The following is a 21,877-nucleotide window of genomic DNA, read 5'->3' as shown; positions in this document are numbered from 1 at the left end:
GAGAGGAGAAGAAAGAGAAAGAAAGAAAGAAAGAAAGAAAGAAAGAAAGAAAGAAAGAAAGAAAGAAGAGAGAGAAAGAAAGAAAGAAAGAAAGAAAGAAAGAAAGAAAGAAAGAAAGAAAGAAAGAATAGAAACACTCTTTTGCAGTGCTCTTTGGCATATCTGTGGTTATTTGTAGCCATGTACATGCATGGAAGGGTGAAAAATTTGAGTCTCACATTCCTAGGTGAGGTCAAACAAGGCAACTGCTCTACCTTTTTATCTCAGCTTTCATACTGTATAGAGGTGTCTTTTGCAGTCTATTTAGTGTCATTATTTTTCACATTTTTGTGCTTTGGAGTGTAATTTTGCTGCTTAAAATGCATCAAATGCCGAAACAGGTTTTGCTCAGTAGATAGAACATCAGCCTGTGGACTGAAAGGTCCCGGGTTTGATTCCAGTCAAGGGCATGTACCTTGGTTATGGGCACATCCCCAGTAGTGGGTGTGCAGGAGGCAGCTGGTCGATGTTTCTAACTCTCTATCTCTCTCCCTTCCTCTCTGTAAAAAATAAATAAAACATATTTTTTATTTTATTGATTTTTTACAGAGAGGAAGGGAGAGAGATAGAGAGCTAGAAACGTCGATGAGAGAGAAACATCAACCAGCTGCCTTTTACATGCTCCCTACTGGGGATGTGCCCGCAACCAATGTACATGCCCCTGACCAGAATCGAACCTGGGAATCAAACCTGGGACCTTTCAGTCCACAGACCGACGCTCTACCACTGAGCCAAACCGGTTTCGGCTAAAATATATATTTTTTTAATGCATCAAAGCTGAAGTGCTGTCTGGTGTTCTTAAGTGCAGGAAGGTTGTGACATGCCTTATGGAGAAAATACATGAACTTAGATGAGCTTTGTTCAGCATGAGTTATAGGACTGTTGGCCAAGAGTCCAATGTTAATTAATTAACAAAATGTGTTAAGTAAGGTATTTTTATTTAAATAGGAACACACATGCAACAAGGTCATGTATTGATCAGTTGACAAAAATATTGAGTCCAGAGGCTAACAGGAACCTATTTCTCAGAGGAGCATGGTTCAGTATTCACTAATCCAGTGTTTGTAATGACTTTATGCAACATAACTACCTCTCAAATAAAAAGAGAAGCTGTGTTAATTACCCCAGGGGATAAAGCTGTGGCACAGAGACATGAAGAAATGAGCTCAGAATCACATAGCTAGTAGAAGGTATAGGGAGGATTTGAACCCATGGCAGACTGGTTCCAGAACCTATGCTCTTTTTCTGCTTTTTATAAGACAAGAGGTTCCTGATCAGGGTTCCTTGAAGGTCAAGGTTGGGGGGATCAGGGTGCCCTAGAAAATCAAATGCTGCCAAAACTGGTTTGGCTCAGTGGATAGAGCGTCGGCCTGTGGACCAGGTTCGATTCTGGTCAAGGGCATGTACCTTGGTTGCAGGCACATCCCAAGTGGGGGGTGTGCGGGAGGCAGCTGATCGATGTTTCTCTTTCATCGATGATTCTAACTCTCTATCCCTCTCTCTTACTCTCTGTGAAAAATCAATTAAAAATATTTTTAAAAAGAAGAAAGAATGAAAGAAAGAAAGAAAGAAAGAAAGAAAGAAAGAGAAAAGAGAAAGAAAGAAAGAAAGAAAGAAAGAAAGAAAGAAAGAAAGAAAGAAAGAAAGAAAGAAAGAAAGAAAGAAAACCAAACGCCTCTAAATCTCCCAGCCTCCTGGGAGGGATTATGATATTCTGGGATGTCAAGTCAAAGTTACGGTGTCTCAGTATCCTCTGAAAACAGGATTAGTGGATCAACATTTCTTTGTAATATCAAAATGTCCTGGGAAATGAGGCTGTCCTGGAAGGCTGGGCAGAGTTCTCATGTAGTATTAGGTGATCTTGAGGTGTCAGGATACATTGGATTTCAATGCTTGCTTGTGGGTTCAAGTTGACTACATGTTACTAGGTCTCTGAAGGCCATAGTTGTCATGGAGCTCAGGTTGTTCTAGGAGGTCACGGTATATCGTGGGGTAGAGGGAGAGGGGCTGGTGTCTTGGGTCAGTGGTTCTTGACTTTAATGTTATTATGACTGTGCCTCCTTCCAGCCCATAAGTTGAAATTCTAACCCCAGTGTGATGGTATTTGGAGGTGGAGCCTTGGGGAGGTGGTTGGGTTTAGAGGACATGGTGAGTGTGCGGCTCCCACGATGGCATTAGTGTCTTTGTAAGAAGAGGAAGAGACACCAGAGCTGGCTCACTCCTGCGCTATGGAGACGCTGGCTGTCTGCAACCTGCAACAGAGCTCTCTCCAGAATCTGAATCAGCAGGCACTTTGATAGTAGACTTCCCTGGCCTCCAGGACTGTGAGAAATAAATGTCTATAATTTAAGCCACCAACCTTTGGTTTTGTCTGTTTGTTTGTGTGTTGGGGGGGGGTGTTTCTTGGGGGGGTTGTTTGTGGGTTTGTTTGTTTGTTTGTATGTTTGTTTTGGGCAGCCTGAGTTGATGAAGACAAGTGTACATTCAGTTCTCCTGGGGATTCTGTTGTAATTCAGATTCTGGTTCAGTAGAACTGTGGTGGGGCTAAGATTCTAAATTTTTAACAAGCTTTGATAAGTTTCTAATGCTTTTGATTCATGGACCGTATTATAAATCTCAAGATCCTAGAGGATTATGATGATTTTCTGTCTTAATTTGTCAGGATGCTTTTAAAGGATGTGTGTGAAGGATTAGCATGACCTTGAGGATCAGACTGTTATATGGGTGCTGTGTGTTCTAAGGGGGTTAGGGTGTCTGTGTGTTCTAAGGGGGTTAGTGTATAGTGAGAGCTCAGAGCTTCATAGTGGGGACAGGGGCTCTTCTAGTAGAGATGGAATGTTCTGGGTTTCAGTGTGTCCTAGAGGACCCTAGATTCTTGGGATATCAGGTTGTCTTTAAAGAATCAGGATGTCCTAGGATGTCAGAATGTACTTCCTGGGTCTGTGTAACCTCAAGACCAGAGTACTGTGGGTGTCAGGGTGTCCTGGCTGCTCAGGAATTCTGGGTGTATCCAGGTTTCCTTGAACAATCCAAATGTCAGAATGTCATGGGAATCCCAGTCTCCTGCAGAGCCCTGAGGCCCAGGGGAAGGACAACCATGGGGTTCAAGATGCACCTAGAATTCAGATGCTTTTCTGGGTCAGAGTTTTCTGAAAGTCTAGGCAACCTTGGAAGATCACGGAGTCCGGGGCTCTGGGTGAAGGCAGTGACATGTGGAGGAGGAAGCAGAGAGCACTGAGAACTGTGGTGTCCTGGAGACTCAGCTAACGTTGTCCTCGGGGGTGTCTGGTGTATTCTGAGAATCGGGAATTTTGGAGGGGCCAGAATGCACTTGTATCTCTTGGTTTCTTAGTTGTCTGGAAACAGGCCTTTGGGTAGCACCCACAGGCTGAGATGCCAGGCCGGCTCTGCTCCCAGCCTCCTTGGCCCCCTCCCCCCAGGTGGGGTTCTGAGGAAGGGTCTTAGGAGGAATGCATTTTCTCCTCCTTCCCCTCCGCTCCCAGGAGGGGATTTAACAGGACAAAAGAATGTTGTCCTCCGGGAACAGGAGCTCTTGGCCCCAGTCCCTGGACCCTCCAGCAGAGCACCTTCCCTCATCCGGCTTGTGATCCTCCCCTGATGAAGGGGCTCTGGTGACCAGGCAGTGATTGGATGGGCCCACAGGGCCAGGAGGAGGTCATTCCTTCAAGACTCGGGGAGAAAGAGGTGGTGTGGGATTGCAGGCTGGGCAAGGAGGCAGCTGAGAGCAAAGGGAGACCGGTGTGCAGAAGGGAAGGGGCAGGGGAGGGTTATAGAGGCAAAAAACAGGGTGAGGGCAAGACAGAGAAAGAGGTGAGGCTCAAGCAAAGAACTGGGGAAACAGAAAGAAAAAAAAAGGAGACGGGGGTGGGGGGAACAGCGGTATCTATCTATAGCTAGAGAGAGAGAGAGACTCGAGAGAGGTATAAACAGACGGACAGAGAGCGAGGTAAAAGGCACAGAGGGGGACAACAGGAAGAAAGACTGCCCCCGAATTAGAGACTGAGGACATAGGACACAGATCCAGGGTGCTGTTAGGCATGGAAGTGGAAGGGAGGAGTGAGCAGGGTAAGCCAAGGAAGGGGCGAGTTTGCAGCAGCCTCTGGCTGGAGAGCTGCCCAGCCTCCAGGACTCAGACCTCCACGGTGGGTGAGTGAACCTCTGGGGGGCTCCTGCTGAGGCGGTAGGAGTGGGGGCTCCATGCCCAGACTCCACAGGGCAATAGTTTGACACAAGGAAGGTGAAGAGAAGAAATAAAACAACCCTACAATGTTAAAGCCATGGGAACCTAGAAAGCCTGGGCGACTCCTTCGGTTTACAGACTGGAGGGCGGAGGCCCTGGCGTGGATGAGCTGCCGAACGGCTGACCTGGTGTGGCCAGAGGGGAAGCTGGGCCTGTCTCCTCGCTCCTGACCTCAGCTTGCCTACTGCACTGCCTTCTCTGAAGGAGGGAGCTGAAGGGGCCAGGGTTTGGGATCTGAGGAGAGCGGGGACCAGTGGCTCAAGGTGAGCACTGGATGGGGTCATGCCCCTGAGTCCCCATGGGGATGGGGTGCCGTGGCTCCAGACATCTCCTTTTCTCAGTGAGTGCCTTCCAGGTGTTTCTTTTCTCTCTGTTCTCTCTTCCCCGCTGGCTCTCAGACTAATTAGTGTGGGGGCTTAGGGAGCCTGTGGGAAGGACAGAGAAGCCTTTCCCACGAGCTCAGGTTCCTGCAGCCTAGTGGCCCAGCCAGAGCCAGAATAAGGGAGAAGATGAGATGTACAGAGGGGAGGGTGTGTCTGAGCGGTAGAGGGGGAAGCGTTTTGTCTTCCCCATGAGGGAGAATAGGAGCAGCATAAAGAAGGTTCGCTGAACGTGAGCCCTAAGACAAGGACCAGTGATGGGATCTCTGGGGACCAGAGACCTGGACAGTTTGTTGGGTGTCAGAGCAAATAGGAGAGCCACAGGATGAAACTCAGGAGGGCGGCTTGTGCACTCAGAACCATGAAGCCGAGGGAGGGCGTGTTGCAGGGGGTGGACCTGGGTGTCTGGGATGGGGTGGGATGCCCTGCAGAGGCCAAGCCGCCAGAGCTGAATGCCCAGGAGGAGTGGATCCCACGCAGAGAGGCAGCCTGGCTTAGGAGACTCCAGGTGAATCAGGGCCAAGGCTGAGCTGGGTTCAGCTCCTTATGAAAGCTGCAGGGTTTCTGTCTGGGGCAGTGTGTATGTGGACAGCATAGAGGTGCTGAGCAGACTCGGGGGGAACAGCATCAGTGTTGGGAATAGGTGGTGGGTCCACTGGGCAACAATCTCTCCCTCCCCCCATCCTCAGACATGAGCACCCAGCACCACAGGAGCCTCTCTGGTGTGGCAGTGGAGACACCGAGGCTTTCCCCGCAAAGACAGAGAGGCCACCTGCACTCCCGGCGCCGCCACCGCACCACCTTCAGCCCAGCGCAGTTGGAGCAGCTGGAGTCAGCCTTTGGGAGGAACCAGTACCCTGACGTTTGGGTCCGAGAGGACCTGGCCCGGGACACCGGTCTCAGTGAGGCCAGAATCCAGGTGATGGGTCCTGGGCAGAAGTGCGGTTTGGGTGCTGAGGAACTACTGGGACACACATTTTCACAGGCATTATAACCCTAACCTAAAATTCACCAAAATATAGCCTCATCCGACAGTCACCAGAACCTCCTCTGCATCGGGAGTGCCCCTGAGTGAACCTTAGTGCTAATCTAACTTGCATTTCAGCACCTACCCCCACCCTTAACAGTGATTGAATTCCAACAGAAACCAATCTTAACTCTACACCTACATATAGACGTATAAACTTGTCCCTAACCATGGCCTCAAAAATCAATCAGACTGAGGCTCCCTCAATTCTAACTGTGGAGTTCATTCATCTTAAGCAGAAACCCGACCCTAAATCCAACCCTGTCTACAATTAAACTTGTCCATTGTCTGAATGTCTAATAACTCTAGGGGAAATGTCCTATTCTCTGGGGAGGGAGAAATGCCCTTGTGTCATATTTATCTCTTTCTTGTTGTACACTTACACCTCTTCTCCAAAGTTACAGTAGGGCAAATGTAGATACAAGTTGGGGATAACAGTATGCATCTCACTTTGTCAGGAGATCTGGCGCAGACATGGCTCCTGGGAGTGCCACCTAACTGAGAAGAGGGCTCTGACATGGCTCTTCTCCCCCCTCCTCAGGTCTGGTTCCAGAACCGCAGAGCTAAGCAGAGGAAGCAAGAGCGGTCACTGCTTCAGTCGCTGGTCCATCTGTCTCCTGCTACCTTCTCTGGTTTCTTGCCCGAGTCCTCTGCTTGCCCCTACTCCTACTCAACACCATCTCCATCGAGGACCTGCTTTCCTCATCCCTACAATTATACTCTTCCCTGCCAGCCCTCCACAGGTGGTTCCTTTGCTCGGCCCCACCAGTCTGAAGACTGGTACCCCACTTTGCATCCAAACCCCGCTGGTCATCTTCCCTGTCCCCCACCCCCACCCATGCTTCCTCTCAGCCTTGAGCCACCAAAGTCCTGGAACTAAGGTCAAACAAGTACTGATCAGGTAATTAATTGCCCAGTCTCTGGCCTTCAGGAAACAGTGAACACTAGGTGGTTTCCTTTCCTTCTGAGTAATGTAGAAATATGGTGAGGGGCAGCTCAGAGAGTAGAAATTAAAAAACCGGAAGTCATGATAAAGACTCACTGAGGTGACAGAGAGAATTGACAGAAGTGAGCCTACTCGAGGATGCACATAAGCCTCAATGGAGGTGACTGGGGAAGAGTAGTTTTGATGGAAGCAATTGTTGCTGCTGGCAAATAGAAAGGGCTGAGGGAGATAGAGCTTGTGGGGCTTCATTCACTGAGATCACAATTTAAGATCTTCATTCCAGCTGTTGCTAGCTGATTTCAAGACAGCTTTTGATTTAAAGGCTACCCATACCTTCCTTCCCAATATTCCACCCTACACCCCAAAGCAATCACTAACTTTTCCTCATTCTATCCTAGAAATATCTGTTGAATTTATTCTTCCCTTCTCCATTCTAGCAGACACTGCTTTTGCTAGCTCAATGTTTTCTAATTCTCCTTAGTTTCCTTAGCTTCCGTATTTCCACTTCCAACAGACCTTGCAAATTCAGTCATCAAAGAATGGCTCCCAAATGTCCTATAAAAATAAATAAGCTCTGATTCACTTGGCCTGTAAGAGACCTAACTTTTAAGCTGACTGCATGTTTTATTTTCTTGTGAGTTATTTCTTTAATTGGAACAAAGGAAGATTTCTTTGTGTGTGTACAGATATCATAAAGACTGTAAAGAAATCTATATGATCTAAGCCAGGCAGTTTCATTTATAGCACTATTTTTTTATGTAGTTACATGATGTGATGGTAGTGTTTTAAACTATGAAACCCCTGAGAGATTGTACCTCCTAGTTGAAGTCCTATATAATAAAAGGGTAATATGCAAATCGACCAAACATCAGAACGACCGGTCACTATGACATGCACTGACCACCAGAGAGCAGATACTCAACACAGGAGCTGCCCCCTGGTGGTCAGTGCACTCCCACAGGGGAAGAGCCACTCAGCCACAAGCCAGGCTGACGGCTGGCAAGGGTAGCAGCGGTGGTAGGAGCCTCTCCCGCCTCCATAGCAGCACTAAGGATGTCCAACTGTGGTGTACACAGCCCGCATGGGATGTACCACCATCCAACCACTTCCACAAGTGACACACTCAAGGGGAGCAGGCCTAAGCCATCAGTCAGACACCCCCCAAGGGCTCTTGGACTGCTAAAGGGCACAGGCCGGACTTAGGGGACACCCCCTCCTCCCCAGTGTAGGAATGTTGTGCACTGGGCCTCTAGTTTATAATAAATCATGCTTCAGAAAAAGGAGAGGACTTCCAGGCAAGATGGAGGTGTAGGTAAATGTGCTATTCATGTCTTCCCACAACCACATCAAAATTACAACTAAACCACAGAACAACCATCATTCAGAACCACCTGAAATCTGGATGAATGGAAGTCCTACAATTAGGAAATTAAAGACACAGTCACATCCAGACTGGTAGGAAGGGCAGAGACAGGAACAGGCTGGTCCCACACCCATCTGTAGCAGATAAGAATAGGTCCCTGGCCAATGTAACTTAGTGGTTAGAGCATCAGCTGTGCACCAAAGGGTCTTGGGTTCAATTCTGGATCAAAGGCAAGTACCTGAGTTACAGCTTCAATGCCTGGCCCTGGTCAGAGCACATGCAGGAGGCAACCAATTAATGTGTCTCACAGCGATGTTTCTCTCTTTTCACTTTCCTCCCTCATCTCTTCCACTCCCTCACTTCCACTCTTTCTAAAAGTCAATGGAAAAAAATATCCCTGGCTGAGGATTAACAACAAAAAATAAAAATAAAAATAAATGGGCCCAGCTCTTGTAGTGGTTGAGCATCAACCTATGAACCAGGAGATCATAGTTCAATTCTGAGTCAGAGCAAATGCCAGGTTGCTGGCTCCATCCCTAGTGGGGGGGTGTAGGAGGCAGCCAATCAATGAGTCTCTCTCATCATTGATGTTTCTATCTCTCCCTCTCCCTTCCTCTCTAAAATCACTAAAAATATTATTTTTAAAAAATGGGAGGGATATCTCAGCCATGGAAGTGCCACCTGAGGAGCAAGGGAGTCCCAGCCCTACACCAGCCTCCCCAGTCCAGGGTTCCAGTACTAGAAAGGGAAGTCTCATAACTTCTAGATATAAAGTCCAGCAGGGATTATGCCTCAGTAAGACAAAGGGTTGCTGGAGTCCCAAGCAGTTCCTCTTAAAGGGCCCATGCATGGATTTATTCAGACTCACTTCCTCTGAGCTCCAGCACTGGGGCAAGAGCTTGAAAAGCACCAGAGACATATAGGGAGGAAATGAATTGTCAGGCATCAAGGCAAGACTGGGGTGTGGGGGGTACCTTTCTCACAGACAGAAGTGCTGGCAGAAGTGTGGGGGGTACCTTTCTCACAGACAGAAGTGCTGGCAGAGACTTGTTCCTTTGCTGAGCCTTCCGTCCACAGAACCAGCAGGCAGGAGCATATCTGAAACTCTATAAACTAAGCTCACATCATTGCCCTACCCTGGTGATTCCCTGAGGCCCTGTTCCACTCAACTTTAGGGCCACACAAAGCTGTTTCCAGTGACTTTACTATAGGAATGGCCTGTCTTGGTTCATGCTTCTGATTTTCCCAAAATCTCTCAAGTAAGCAGCATCTGGCCTCAGCAAGGCCTGTACCTCTCCCGAAGTGGCCCCAGGTCTGGTACTATCAGCAGCCAGCCTTGGTTCACAGCATGGCCTTGCCTGGGAACCTCCAATCCAGCACAGGTAGCAGCCATCTGCAAATCGCTTTGTAGCTCATTCTGGGTGGCCCCAGGCAGAACACAGGCAATGGCTGACCTTGGCTTAAACTTCCTGAGAGGCCCCAGAGCCAGTGCACACAATAGTCAGCTTCAGATCACATTGAAGTAAAACCACACAACCACCTCCACAAGCAACACACTCAAGGGACACACTCAGTGGGCACCAGAGTCCTGCTAAAGTATGTACTGTTCTATGGGGTGGATCACTGCATAGTTGCTGTTCCATTGTGCTCAGAGATTGGTGTCAGTAGCCATAGCCAGTTCTTCCAACTTACTGGTCAGGTGGTAAATCTCTCCCATTTACATGCCAACAGCAAATAAAGCTCAACTACAAGAGGAGGGTGTACACAGCCCACATGGGGTGCACACCTCAAGTGAACAGCTTGGGTCATTGGGGAGACTGAGCCACTGAACCCTACAGGTCACTTAGTATACTAGGCCACTCTACCAAGCCAGGGAGATATAGTAGCTCTACCTAATACAGACAGTCCTCGGGTTACGTCGGACTCAATGTATGTCTTTTCATGGTTACATCGCCATCTCCCATTTATTTATTTATTTTTTAAAGTTCCACCATTTCAACGTATGTGCTTTATGTTTTTGTTTGTTTTTTTTATTTAACATATGTGCTTTATGGTTTGTTTGTTTTTTATTTAACACAAGTAAATTAAAAGGATTTGTCATATATGGCCCTTAATATATTGAGGTATATTCACCTATTCCCACTTTGCTGAGAGTTTGTATCAATATTGGGTGATGGACTTTGTCGAACGCTTTATCTATATCTATTTCTATTAATAAGATCATGTGATTTTAATCCTTCATTTTGTTTATCTTTCTTTTATTTTATTTATTTTTTACTGTTTCACTTCATTACTGCTGTGTATGTGCTCAATGTGAGTGATGTAGGTGCTTATATAGGTGGGTTCCTACTTAACAGTGAAAATCGCGTTATGTCCTGCCATAGGAACAGATCTCTGATGTAACCCGAGGACCTACTGTATATAGAAACAAACACAGGAAGACAGCCAAAATGAGGAGAGAAAGAAACATGTCCCAAATTAAAGAACAGAATAAAACAAAAACAAAAACAAAAAAAACAAAAAACAAAAAACAGAATAAAGTGGAGATAAGCAATCTACCAGATGCAGAGTTCAAAACACTGCTTATAAGGATGTTCAATGAACTTAGAGGAAAATTAGAAGAATTTATGAGAACTTAAACAAAGAGATAGGAAGTGTAAAAATGGACCTAGAAACCAGAAAAAAAGAACCAGTCAGAAATAAAGACTACATTTACTGAAAAATACATTATAGGAATTAACAGTAGAGTAGATTAAGCAGAAGATCAAATCAGAGATCTGGAAGATAAGGCAGCAGAAAACATCCAAGCAAAACAGCAAAATATAAATGGGCATAATATAAGGAGCCTCTGGGACAGCTTCAAGCATACCAACATTCACATTGTGGGGGTGCCAGAAGAAGAGAGAAAACAGACAGCCAAGGGACATAGGAAAAAATGCTCAATGTCAATAATTAACAGAGAGATGTAAATTAAAACTACAATTATCACCTCACACTTGCCAGAATGGCTACTATCAATAAATCAACAAACAACATGTGCCAGTGAGGATGTGGGGGAAAGAGAACCCTATTACACTGCTGGTAGGAATGCAGACTGGTGCAGCCAATGTGGAAAATAATATAGAATATCCTCAAAAAAATTAAAAATGGACCTGCTATTTGATCTAGTGATCTCACTTCTGGGAATATATCCTAAGAATCCCAAAACACCAATTAGAAATAATACTAGTATAAGCACCCCTATGTTCATAGCAACATTATTTACAATAGCTAAGAATGAAAACAGCCCCTGTGCCCATCAGTGGATGAGTGGATAAATAGGCCATGGTATATTAACAGCATGGAATATTATTATATGTGGCAATCAAAAAGAAGCACCTCTTACCCTTTGCAACATCAAAGATGGACTTGGAGAGTATCATGCTAAGTGCACCGGGCAGTTTGGTTGGTGTACAAAAATGCCATCAATTTCTGGATATTAATTTTGTATCCTACTACTTTGAAAATTCATTTATTAAACCTAGTAGTATATTGGATGAGTCTTTAGAATTTTCTATGTGCAATATGTAACCTGCAAATAATGAGTTTTACTTCCTCTTTTCCAATTTCAATGTCTTTTATTTTTTCTTCCCATCTGATTACTGTGGCTAGGACTTCCAGTACTATGTTATATAATAAAAACCTAGGTGACATTGCTCCCTCGTGCAATGCCCTTGCACAACATTGTCACAATGTGGCTGCCACAAGATGGCTGCCCTCACGTCATCATAAGATGGCCACCATAAGATGGTCACCACAAGATGGTCAGCAGAGGAGGGCAGTTGGGGTGACCAGGCTGGCAGGGGAGGGCAGTTGGGGGCAACTTCAAGCTGGCAGGCAGAAGCAATTAGGGGCAATTAGGCAGGCAGGCAGGCAGGCAGATGAGCAGTTAGGAGCCAGCAGTCCTAAATTGGCAGTTGGACATTCCCTTGGGGTCCCAGATTGGAGGCTGGGTTGAGGGACACCCCCCATGCACAAATTTTGTGCATTGGGCCTCTAGTGTTAAATAAGAATGGTGAAAGGAGCCCTGGCCAGTATGGCTCAGTGTTTAGAACATCAGCCTGCTCTCCAAAGAGTCGTGGTTTGATTCTTGGTCAAGAACACTTGCCTAAGTTGCAGGTTAATTCCATGGTCCAGGTCAGTGTATTTGGGAGGTAACCAATTGAAATGTGTCTCACCTCAATGTTTCTCTCTCCCCCTGCCTCCCTTCTACTCTATCTAAAAGCAATGGAAAAATATCCTCAGGTGAGGGTTATAAAAAAAAATATTTAAATCCTGTGCTTAAAATACATGCTTTTAGTTTTTGCCGATTGAGTATGCTATTGGCTACAGATTTTTTTTCTTTTTTTCTTTTTTTTAAAATATATCTTATTGATTTTTTACAGAGAGGAAGAGAGAGGGATAGAGAGTTAGAAACATCAATGAGAGAGAATCATCAATCAGCTGCCTCTTGCACACCCCCTATGGGGGATGTGTCTGCAACCAAGGTACATGCCCTTGACCGGAATCGAACCCGAGACCTTTCAGTCCGCAGGCCAACACTCTATCCACTGAGCCAAACTGGTTTTGGCTTGGCTACAGATTTGTCATATATGGCCCTTAATATATTGAGGTATATTCACCTATTCCCACTTTGCTGAGAGTTTGTATCAATATTGGGTGATGGACTTCGTCGAACGCTTTATCTATTTCTATTAATAAGATCATGTGATTTTAATCCTTCATTTTGTTTATGTTATATACCATGTTTATTGATTTGTGAATATTGTATTAACCTTGCATCCCCAGAATAAACTCCACTTACTCCTGGTGTATGATCTTTTTAATGTATTGCTGGATCCAATTTGCTTGTATTTTGTTGAGGATTTTAGTATCTATGTCTACTAGGGATATTGGCCTATCATTTCCTTTCTTAGTAGTATCTATATCTGGTTTTGAAATTAGGATAATACTGGCCTCATGAAAAGAGCTTGGGAGTCTTCCTTTTCCTTGAATTCTTTTGAGTCATTTGAGGAAGATAGGTGTTAGTTCTTCCTTGAATGTTTTATAAATCCATCCAATCCAGCACTTTTGTTTGCTGGGAGTTGTTTTTATTTTGTTTTGTTTCAATTTCATTAATTGTTATTGGCCTCTGCAGGTTTCCTAATTCTTCCTGATTGAGTATGGAAAATTGTATGCTTCCAAGAATTTGTCCATTATGTCCAGGTTTGTTGGCATATACACTGAGTAACTGGATATTATGATCATCCCATCAGTATTTCATTGGGTCACACCTTTTGCCTTCAATACTGCGGCGATTCTTCTTGGCATTGACTCAATGTTGAAAGGTGATGCGAGGAATCTGACACCATGCCTGATGAATAGCACCGTCCAGTTTTGTGAGATTTGATGGTTATGGAACCAGCTGCCTGATGGCTCTTTTAACTTTGTCCCACAAATGCTCAGTTGGATTGAGATCTGGTGATTGTGGGGCCACCTAAGCAAGGAAGTCTCCCTCATGTTCTTAAAACCACTCCTGCACAGTACGAGCACCGGGGCATGGCGCATTGTCTTGTTGCAAGAAGCCATCTCCATTGGGATACACCATCAATATGATCAATGATACTTTGGTATATTATGCTATTCAGATGTTGTTCCACATGAATAAAAGGGCCCAAATCATGCCAGGAAAACATGTCCCAAACCATAACACTTCCCCCACCAGCTTGAAGGGTTGTACTCATGCATGTGGGGTGCATGCTTTCCTGCTGTTTTCGCGAAATTCTCACTCTGCTATCCGCATGATGCAACTGGAAACGTGATTCATCTGACCACATGACTTTTTTCCAATGCTCAAATGTCCAATCCTTGTGTTCCTGTGAGAATTGGAGATTTGGTAACTGCAGATAGCAAAGGTGTTCAAACAGGCCTTCGGCTTCCATATCCCATATGATGCAGTGTACAGCTAATTTGCCTACAAATATCAGGTGGTCATAATAATCAGGCCACTCAGTATAGAGATTCATAATATTTTTTAAATATATTTTATTGATTTTTTTTACAGAGAGAAAGGGAGAGGGATAGAGAGTTAGAAATATCGATTAGTTGCCTCTTGCACACGCCCTAAAGGGAATGTGCCTACAATCAGGGTACATGCCCTTGACCGGAATCAAACCTGGGACCCTTCAGTCCTGAGGCCGACGCTCTATCCACTGAGCCAAACCGGTTTCGACTCATAATATTTTCTTACAATCTGTATTTCTGTGGTGTCAGTTGTTACTTTGCCTCTTTCATTTCTGATTTTATTTATTTGGGTCCTCTTTCTTTGTTTCTTGATAAGTCTGGCTAAAGGTTCATCCATATTGTTTATCTTTTTACGTATTTTTTTAAATATATATTTTATTGATTTTTTACAGAGAGGAAGAGAGAGGGATAGAGAGTTAGAAACATCGATGAGAGAGAGTCATTGATCAGCTGCCTCTTGCACACCCCTTACTGGAGATGTGCCCGTAACCAAGGTACATGCCCTTGACCGGAATCGAACCTGGGACCTTTCAGTCCGCAGACCGACGCTCTACCATTGAGCCAAACCAGTTTCGGCTTGTTTATCTTTTCAAAGAACCAGCTCTTTGTTTCATTGATCTTTTTTATTGAATTTTTTTATTCTCTATGTCATCTATTTCCACTCTGATCTTTATTATTTCCTTCCTTTTATTTACTCTGGGCTTTTCTTATTTGTTTTCTCATTATTTTACTTATATGAATAGATCATTTATTTGAGCTTTTTCTTGCTTCTTGAGGTAGACCGATAATGCTACGGACTTCCCTCTTAGGACTGTTTTCACTGTGTTACATAGATTTTGGGTTGTTATGAATTCTTTTTTATATGTTTCCAGGAATTTTTTTATTTCTTCCTTGATCTCATTGTTTAATAACATGCTTTTCAGCCTCCAGGTGTTTGAATGTTGTTTTGTTTTGTTTTGTTTTTTTAATAAATCTTTATTGTTCAGATTATTACAAGTGTTCCTCATTTTCCCCCCTCCATTGCTCCCCTCCTCCAGGTTCCCACCCCCATCCTTTCCCCATCCCCCATTATCCTCATCCATAGGTGCACAGTTTTTGTTCAGTCTCTTCCCACACCCCCACTCCCCTTTTCCCTGAGAATCGTCAGTCCACTCCCTTTCTATGCCCCGATTCTATTATATTCACCAGTTAATATTGTTCATCAGATTTTTTTATTCCCTTGGAGTTTTTTTTTTTTTACATATATTTTATTGATTTTGTACAGAGAGGAAGGAGAGAGATAGAGAGTTAGAAACATCGATGAGAGAGAGTCATTGATCATCTGCCTCTTGCACGCCCCCAACTGGGGATATGCCTGCAACCAAGGTACATGCCCTTGACCAGAATCAAACCTGGGACCTTTTAGTCCCCAAGCCGATGCTCTATCCACTGAGCCAAACCAGTCTCGGCCTATTCCCTTGGTTTTTAGATTCACTTGTTGATAGTTATGTATTTGTTGTTCATAATTTTTATCTTTATCTTCTTCTTCCTCTTCTTAAAGAATACCTTTCAGCATTTCATATAATTCTGGTTTGGCGGTGATTAACTCCTTTAGCTTTTTTTTATTTGTGAAGCTCTTTACCTGGCCTTCAATTCTGAATGATAGCTTTGCTGGGTAGAGTAATCTTGGTTGTAGGTTTTTGCTATTCATCACTTTGAATATTTATTGCCATTCCTGTCTAGCCTGCATAGTTTCTGTTGAGAAATAAGCTGACAATCATATGGGTGCTCCCTTATAGGTAACTAACTGCTTTTCTCTTGCCGCTTTTAATATTCTCTCTTTGTCTTTTGCTCTTGGAATTTTAATTATGATGTGTCTTGGTGTGGTCCTCTTTGGTTTTCTCTTGTTTGGGGTTCTGTGTGCTTCCTGGATTTGAAAGTCTATTTCTTTCACCAGGTGGGGGGAGTTTTCTGTCACTATTTCTTCCAATAGCCTTTCAGTATCTTGCTCTCTCTCTTCTTCTGGCACACCCATAATTCTTGTGTTAGTACACTTGAAGTTGTCCCAGAGGCTTCTTACACTATCTTCAACTTTTTGTATTCTATTTGCTTTTTGCTTTTCCAGAGGAGTGTTTTTTGCTTGTTGGTATTCCAAATCTTTGACTTGATTCTTGCAATCCTCTAGTCTGCTTTTAGGTCTCTGTATAATATTTTTTATTTCAGTCAGTGAATGCTTAATTTCTAGTTGATCCCTTGTCACATCCTCAAGGTTCTCATTTATTTTATCGGTCTTTTCTAGGAAATTCTTGAAAAACCTTATAACTGTGGTTTTGAACTCTATATCCATTCCTTTGCTTTCCTCCATTTCCTTCATTTGAGGCCTGCCTCTTTGTCTCTGTATTTCAGCTGCTTCCCTAGGTTGATGGAGTGGATTTGCGTGCTAGGTGTCCTAGCAGAGCCCAGTAGCTCAGCCTCCCCTGTTACCTGAGGTGGACATTCTTGGTGCAGCCCTTTGTGGGCTGTGTGTGCAGTCTTGTTGTAGTTAAGCCTTGCTTGTTGTTGGTATTACTGGGGAGAGTTGGTCTCCAAGCCAATTGGCTGTGATGATCAGCAGTGTCTCAGCTAGGAGGGCTTCTGTGCTCAGCTTTGATGGGGCAGAGTCTCAGAGTGGCACAGACAAGCTTTGGTTTCCTGTCAGCCCCGCCCTAAGAGGGCCCTATTCTTGGAGTCCCAGGGCAATGGCTTCTGGCCGCACACACCTCTGAGAGAAGGCTGCTCTAGAATTTTGCCCACTGCCTGACAGTCCAATTTCTCCCTGACCAGAGCTGGATATTAGTGCAATAGGGAGGTTTTGTTTTCCTCCCAGACGAGAAAGCTAGCCGCACATTAGCTGCCCGCCCTCTCCACTCACATGCGTGCACGAGTAAGCCAGCAGCATATTCAACCACCCGCCTGTTCCGTGCTCACGGATCTCCACACATCCACAGCTCCTGAGGCTCAGTGTCCTTTTCTCTTTTTTTCTAGTTGGTATAGCTTCCACTCAGCCAGCTTTCTGGTGGTTCTGGAAGATGTTCACTCTGTTTTCCAGTTGTAATTTTAAAATTGTTGTGGTAGGCTACATTTAGGTGTTTACCTTATGCTGCCATCTTGGTTTCTCCTCTTTTTTGTCTCTTTTCATTGGAGCATGTAAGCCATTTACATTTAAGGTTATGATTGATACGTTTTTTTCATTTTATTCTTTATGGATATCTCCTTCTTCTTCTGCTTATGCTTATGCTTCTGCTTCTGTTCCTGCTTCTGCTTCTGCTTCCAATAATCCCTTTAGCATTTCTTACAATTCTGGTTTGGTGATAGATAATAAACTCCTTTGGCTTTTATGTGTGTGTCTGGGAAACTCTTTATTTTACCTTCAATTTTGAATGATAGCCTTACTGCATATAGTAGTCTTAATTTCAGATCTTTAATTTTCATTGCTTTGAATACTCATGCCATTCCCTTCTGGCTTGTAGTGTTTCAGCCTACAGCCTTATGGGAGCTCCCGTATAGGTAACTTTCTGTCTCTCTCTTTCTCACTAGCCTTAAAATTCTCTCTTTGTCTTTAATGTTTGCCATTTTAATTATGATGTGTCTTACTGTGGTCTCTTTGTGTTGAACTTAATTGGGACTCTCTGTGCTTCCTGAACTTGAATGACTTTTTCCTTCACCAGGTTAGAGAAGATTTTTGTTATTATTTCTTCAAAGAGTTCTCTATCCCTTGTTCGCTTTCTTCTCCTTCTGATACCCTTATGATGTGGATGTTGTCCCCAAGTTTCCTTATAGTCTCCTCAAGCTTTTTTTTTTTTTTTTTTTTAATTGATTTCATAAAGGAAGGGAGAGGGGGAGAGAGAGATAGAAACATCAATGATGAGAGAGAATCTTGACAGGCTGTCTTCTGCACGCCCACTACTGGAAACTGAGCCCACAACCCAGAGCCAAACCAACTAGAGCTCTACTCATGCTTTTTAAGTGTTTTTTTTTTCTTTTTTGCTTCTCTATTTGATTGTTTTTATCTACTTTGTATTCCAAATTACTTATTTAATCCTCTGTCTCATCAAGCCTGCTTTTTAATTCCTTCCAATATAATTTTAAATATATTTTTATTTATTTCAGAGAGGAAAGGAGAGGAAGAGAATCATTAATTGGCTGTCTCTGACATGCCCCCTACTGGGGACTAAGCCCATAACCTAGGCATGGGCCCTGCCTGGGAATCAAAGTGTGACCTCCTGTTTCCTAGGTCAACACTTAACCACTAAGCCATGCTGGTCAGGCTCCAGTGTATTGTTGATGTCAATTATAGAATTCTTCATTTCCAACTGGTTGTTATTTATGTACTTTGTCATGCTGATGTAGTTCTAAGTTCCATGTAGTTGTATTTAAGTTTCTTGAGTGACCTTAGAACCATTATTCTGAATTCTATGTCTGTTAAATATTTTAGTTCCATATAATTTATTTCTTTTTTCTGGATATTCCTTCTTGTCATTCATTTGGTTGTTCTTTGTCTCCCCATTTTAGTTATCTTTTTGCATTTGTTGCTATGTATTAGATATAACTGCTATAACTCCCAGTCTTCATGTGGTGATCTTTGGTAGTAAATTTCCTTTGGGGCCGAGTGGTATGGTGTCCTTGAACTCCTGATATGGATGCTCTAGGAGTATCATTTTGTGGGTTATTTGGGTTCTCCTGTTGTAATTGGGTCTTAATTGTTGTTGTCTCATTTATGTGTGGGCTCTCCTCTCAAGCAGCCTAACTGTGAGGCTCACCCTGACCACAATGTGCAAGCTGTTGCACAGGTGCTGACAAAACAAAGCAAAACAGGAAATAAATGAAAACATACAAAAGAACTCAAGAGCAACAGAAAAAAAAAGAGTAATTATTTTGTGGTTCTCTTTGGAAAGAGAACAAGAATAATAAGGAAAAGCAAATGATAATAAAAAGAGTACTAGAAATCTGATTTAGTGTGTCATTTAAGGTTGAAGTTTCCATATTGATTGTTTGTGGATAGAGCATCAATATGGAAAATCAATATGCTCTCCTCTCCTCCTGGCCTCCTGTTCGCCTCTCCTCCTCCTGGCCTCCTGTTCGCCTCTCCTCCTTGTCCTCCTGTTCTCCTCTCCTCCTGTCCTCCTGTTCTCCTCTCCTCCTGACCTCCTGTTCTCCTCTCTTCCTGGCCTCCTGTTCTCCTCTCCTCCTTGTCCTCCTGTTCTCCTCTCCTCCTTGTCCTCATGCTCTCCTCTCTTCCTGGCCTCCTGTTCTCCTTTCCTCCTTGTCCTCCTGTTCTCCTCTCCTCCTTGTCCTCCTGTTATCCTCTCCTCCTTGTCCTCCTGTTCTCCTCTCCTCCTTGTCCTCCTGTTATCCTCTCCTCCTTGTCCTCCTGTTATCCTCTCCTCCTTGTCCTCCTGTTGTCCTCTCCTCCTGGCCTCCTGTTGTCCTCTCCTCCTGGCCTCCTGTTCTCCTCTCCTCCTGGCCTCCTGTTCTCCTCTCCTCCTTGTCCTCCTGTTCTCCTCTCCTCCTTGTCCTCCTATTCTCCTCTCCTCCTTGTCCTCCTGTTATCCTCTCCTCCTTGTCCTCCTGTTCTCCTCTCCCTCCTGTTCTCCTCTCCTCCTGGCCTCCTGTTGTCCTCTCCTCCTGGCCTCCTGTTGTCCTCTCCTCCTGGCCTCCTGTTCTCCTCTCCTCCTGGCCTCCTGTCGTCCTCTCCTCCTGGCCTCCTGTTCTCCTCTCCTCCTGGCCTCCTGTTCTCCTCTCCTCCTGGCCTCCTGTTGTCCTCTCCTCCTGGCCTCCTGTTCTCCTCTCCTCCTGGCCTCCTGTTCTCCTCTCCTCCTTGTCCTCCTGTTCTCCTCTCCTCCTTGTCCTCCTGTTCTCCTCTCCTCCTGGCCTCCTGTTCTCCTCTCCTCCTGGCCTCCTGTGCTCCTCTCCTCCTCCTTGTCCTCCTGTTCTCCTCACCTCCTCCTTGTCTTCCTGTTCTCCTCTCCTCCTCCTGTTCTCTTCTCCTCCTTGTTCTCCATTTCTCCTCTCTTGCTGTGCTGTTTGCATCTTGTTGTTTTCCTCATCCTCTTCTCCTTCATAACCTTTTGTCCTGTCCTCATCTGCCTATTGCCCGGGGAAGAGGGGGGGTTGCAATGTATGCAATGTATAAGAAGGTGGGCCTTGCTAAAAGAGGGGAGGGGCATTCCCACAGTCAGCAGGTCCTCTCCACCCACTGCCTTGTGATCATCCCCTAAGAGCTGGACACAGATTCTCCCTCATTATTCTCTCATCTTCCAGTTGCACATCCTGTGCCACCACTTTGGGAAGCCATGTGGGCTGCATCACAAGGGCAGCCAGGTAGAAGCATTGTTTGTAGTCAGAGGAGAATTTCCTGGCTTGGGGACAGTGGAGGAGGGCTTCCCACAGATTCTGAGTCCTCTGTGCCTCCTGTCTCCTGCTGCCCTCTCAGAGGCAACACCAAGGTGAGGTGGGGAGAGGATAAGCTTTCTCCAGCCAGGGAGCACTAACCTCAGACTTGCCCTTCAACGTGGAGCTGACTCTGCTAAGAGGCTGCAAGCTTGGAAAGGTTGTTGCCAGTCCCAGCCATGTTCTTTGCTGGGACTGGCTTCTCGGCGTAAGCAAAGCCAGTGGCTTCCAATCCTCTGTGGCCAGGAGCCCTTGTCCACTTACACACCCCTCTCTTCTTCCACCCACCTTGAGCATCCCTCCTGCTTGTGGACCTGGACCAGCTTTAGTATTTCTTCTCTTGCCTCATCCTTCTTGGGTGGGCTAAGCAGACCCTGGGAGAAGTAGGTTGGGAGAGAGGGCAAGGGCTCTAGCCCAGAGCACTATCATTTCCTGCTGCACATGGGCAATAGCAGCCAGCACTCCCACACAGGAGAACACTATGCTCCCTGGAGCCAGGGGGCATCACTCAGGACAAACGTGTCCTGTTTGCCATCTTTCATACTTCCTCCTCCTTGCAAAGACCTCAGGCCAGACCAGTGAAGACCTTAGCCAAGGAGCCTGTTTTTGGCAGGTGACACCTGAGAGAGATTGTGAAAGATGAGAATTAATAGCTCCCATAAGAACTAAGGTCTCGGAGGAGAATCCAAGATGGCTGCTCGGGTAGGCAACTAGCCGCAGCCGCACACAACAATTTTAATAAAATACAACTAAAATATAAAATGGACATTACCCAGAACTACAGGAAAGTCGACTGACTGGAAATCCTACAACAAGAAGCAAGGAGAAAACCAGAAGGAAGCACGGAGGAGCTGTAAAAGCCTAAGGTACGGAGACACGCAGCGCGCGGAGAGGACGGAGCGGGAGAGGAGGGAGGCCGAGTGCCTGGCAGGCGTTCCCAAGCGGGAAGGAGAGAAAACTCCGACTGTGCTGGGCCCCTGACTGCTCTGAACCCCAGTTCTGGGCCAGACCCCGGGGACTCAGGCTCAGCCATAGGGAGCTGGGCTGTAAGTCGGAACCCCGGGGTAGCGGAGAAAGGAGGTCCCGGAGGCGCGCACACTGCCCCCAGAGAAGGGACGGTCGGCTGTGCCGCGGGATTGCCCTGACGGGAAGGAGACTGAGGCTCCAGACTGCTGTGAACGCCACCTCCAACTCCACTTCCAACTGAACTGAACCCCAATACCGGGCTCATTGTGGGAGAGCATAGACTGTTTGGCAGCAGGCGAAAATCGAGGGCACCTTTCTCTCAGAGGCGCCGGCAGCGAGCACTGAAGGACCCGCATAGGGCGGGGCTGACGGAAGCCAAAGCTGCAGGCTCCACCCTGAAACCCCGTCCCATCTGTAACTGCGAAATGCGACAACAAAATAGATC

The 21,877-nt window shown here is 45.4% G+C and overlaps 1 protein-coding gene across 1 annotated transcript; it reads left to right on the top strand.

The window, feature by feature from the left end:
- Positions 1-4,097: 4,097 nt before the first annotated feature.
- PROP1 (PROP paired-like homeobox 1) lies at positions 4,098-6,587 on the top strand (the record flags this gene model as incomplete). The annotated part of the gene is made up of 3 exons (XM_084883695.1): positions 4,098-4,206; positions 5,370-5,599; positions 6,249-6,587. 3 exons carry the CDS (start codon positions 4,098-4,100, stop codon positions 6,585-6,587), a joined length of 678 nt encoding a protein of 225 aa, XP_084739821.1.
- Positions 6,588-21,877: the final 15,290 nt, after the last annotated feature.

Source organism: Pipistrellus hanaki (genome assembly GCF_964339955.1).
Source record: "Pipistrellus hanaki genome assembly, chromosome: 5".
Taxonomy (NCBI): Eukaryota; Metazoa; Chordata; class Mammalia; order Chiroptera; family Vespertilionidae; genus Pipistrellus; species Pipistrellus hanaki.
This window is presented reverse-complemented; position numbering and strand designations above follow the sequence as displayed.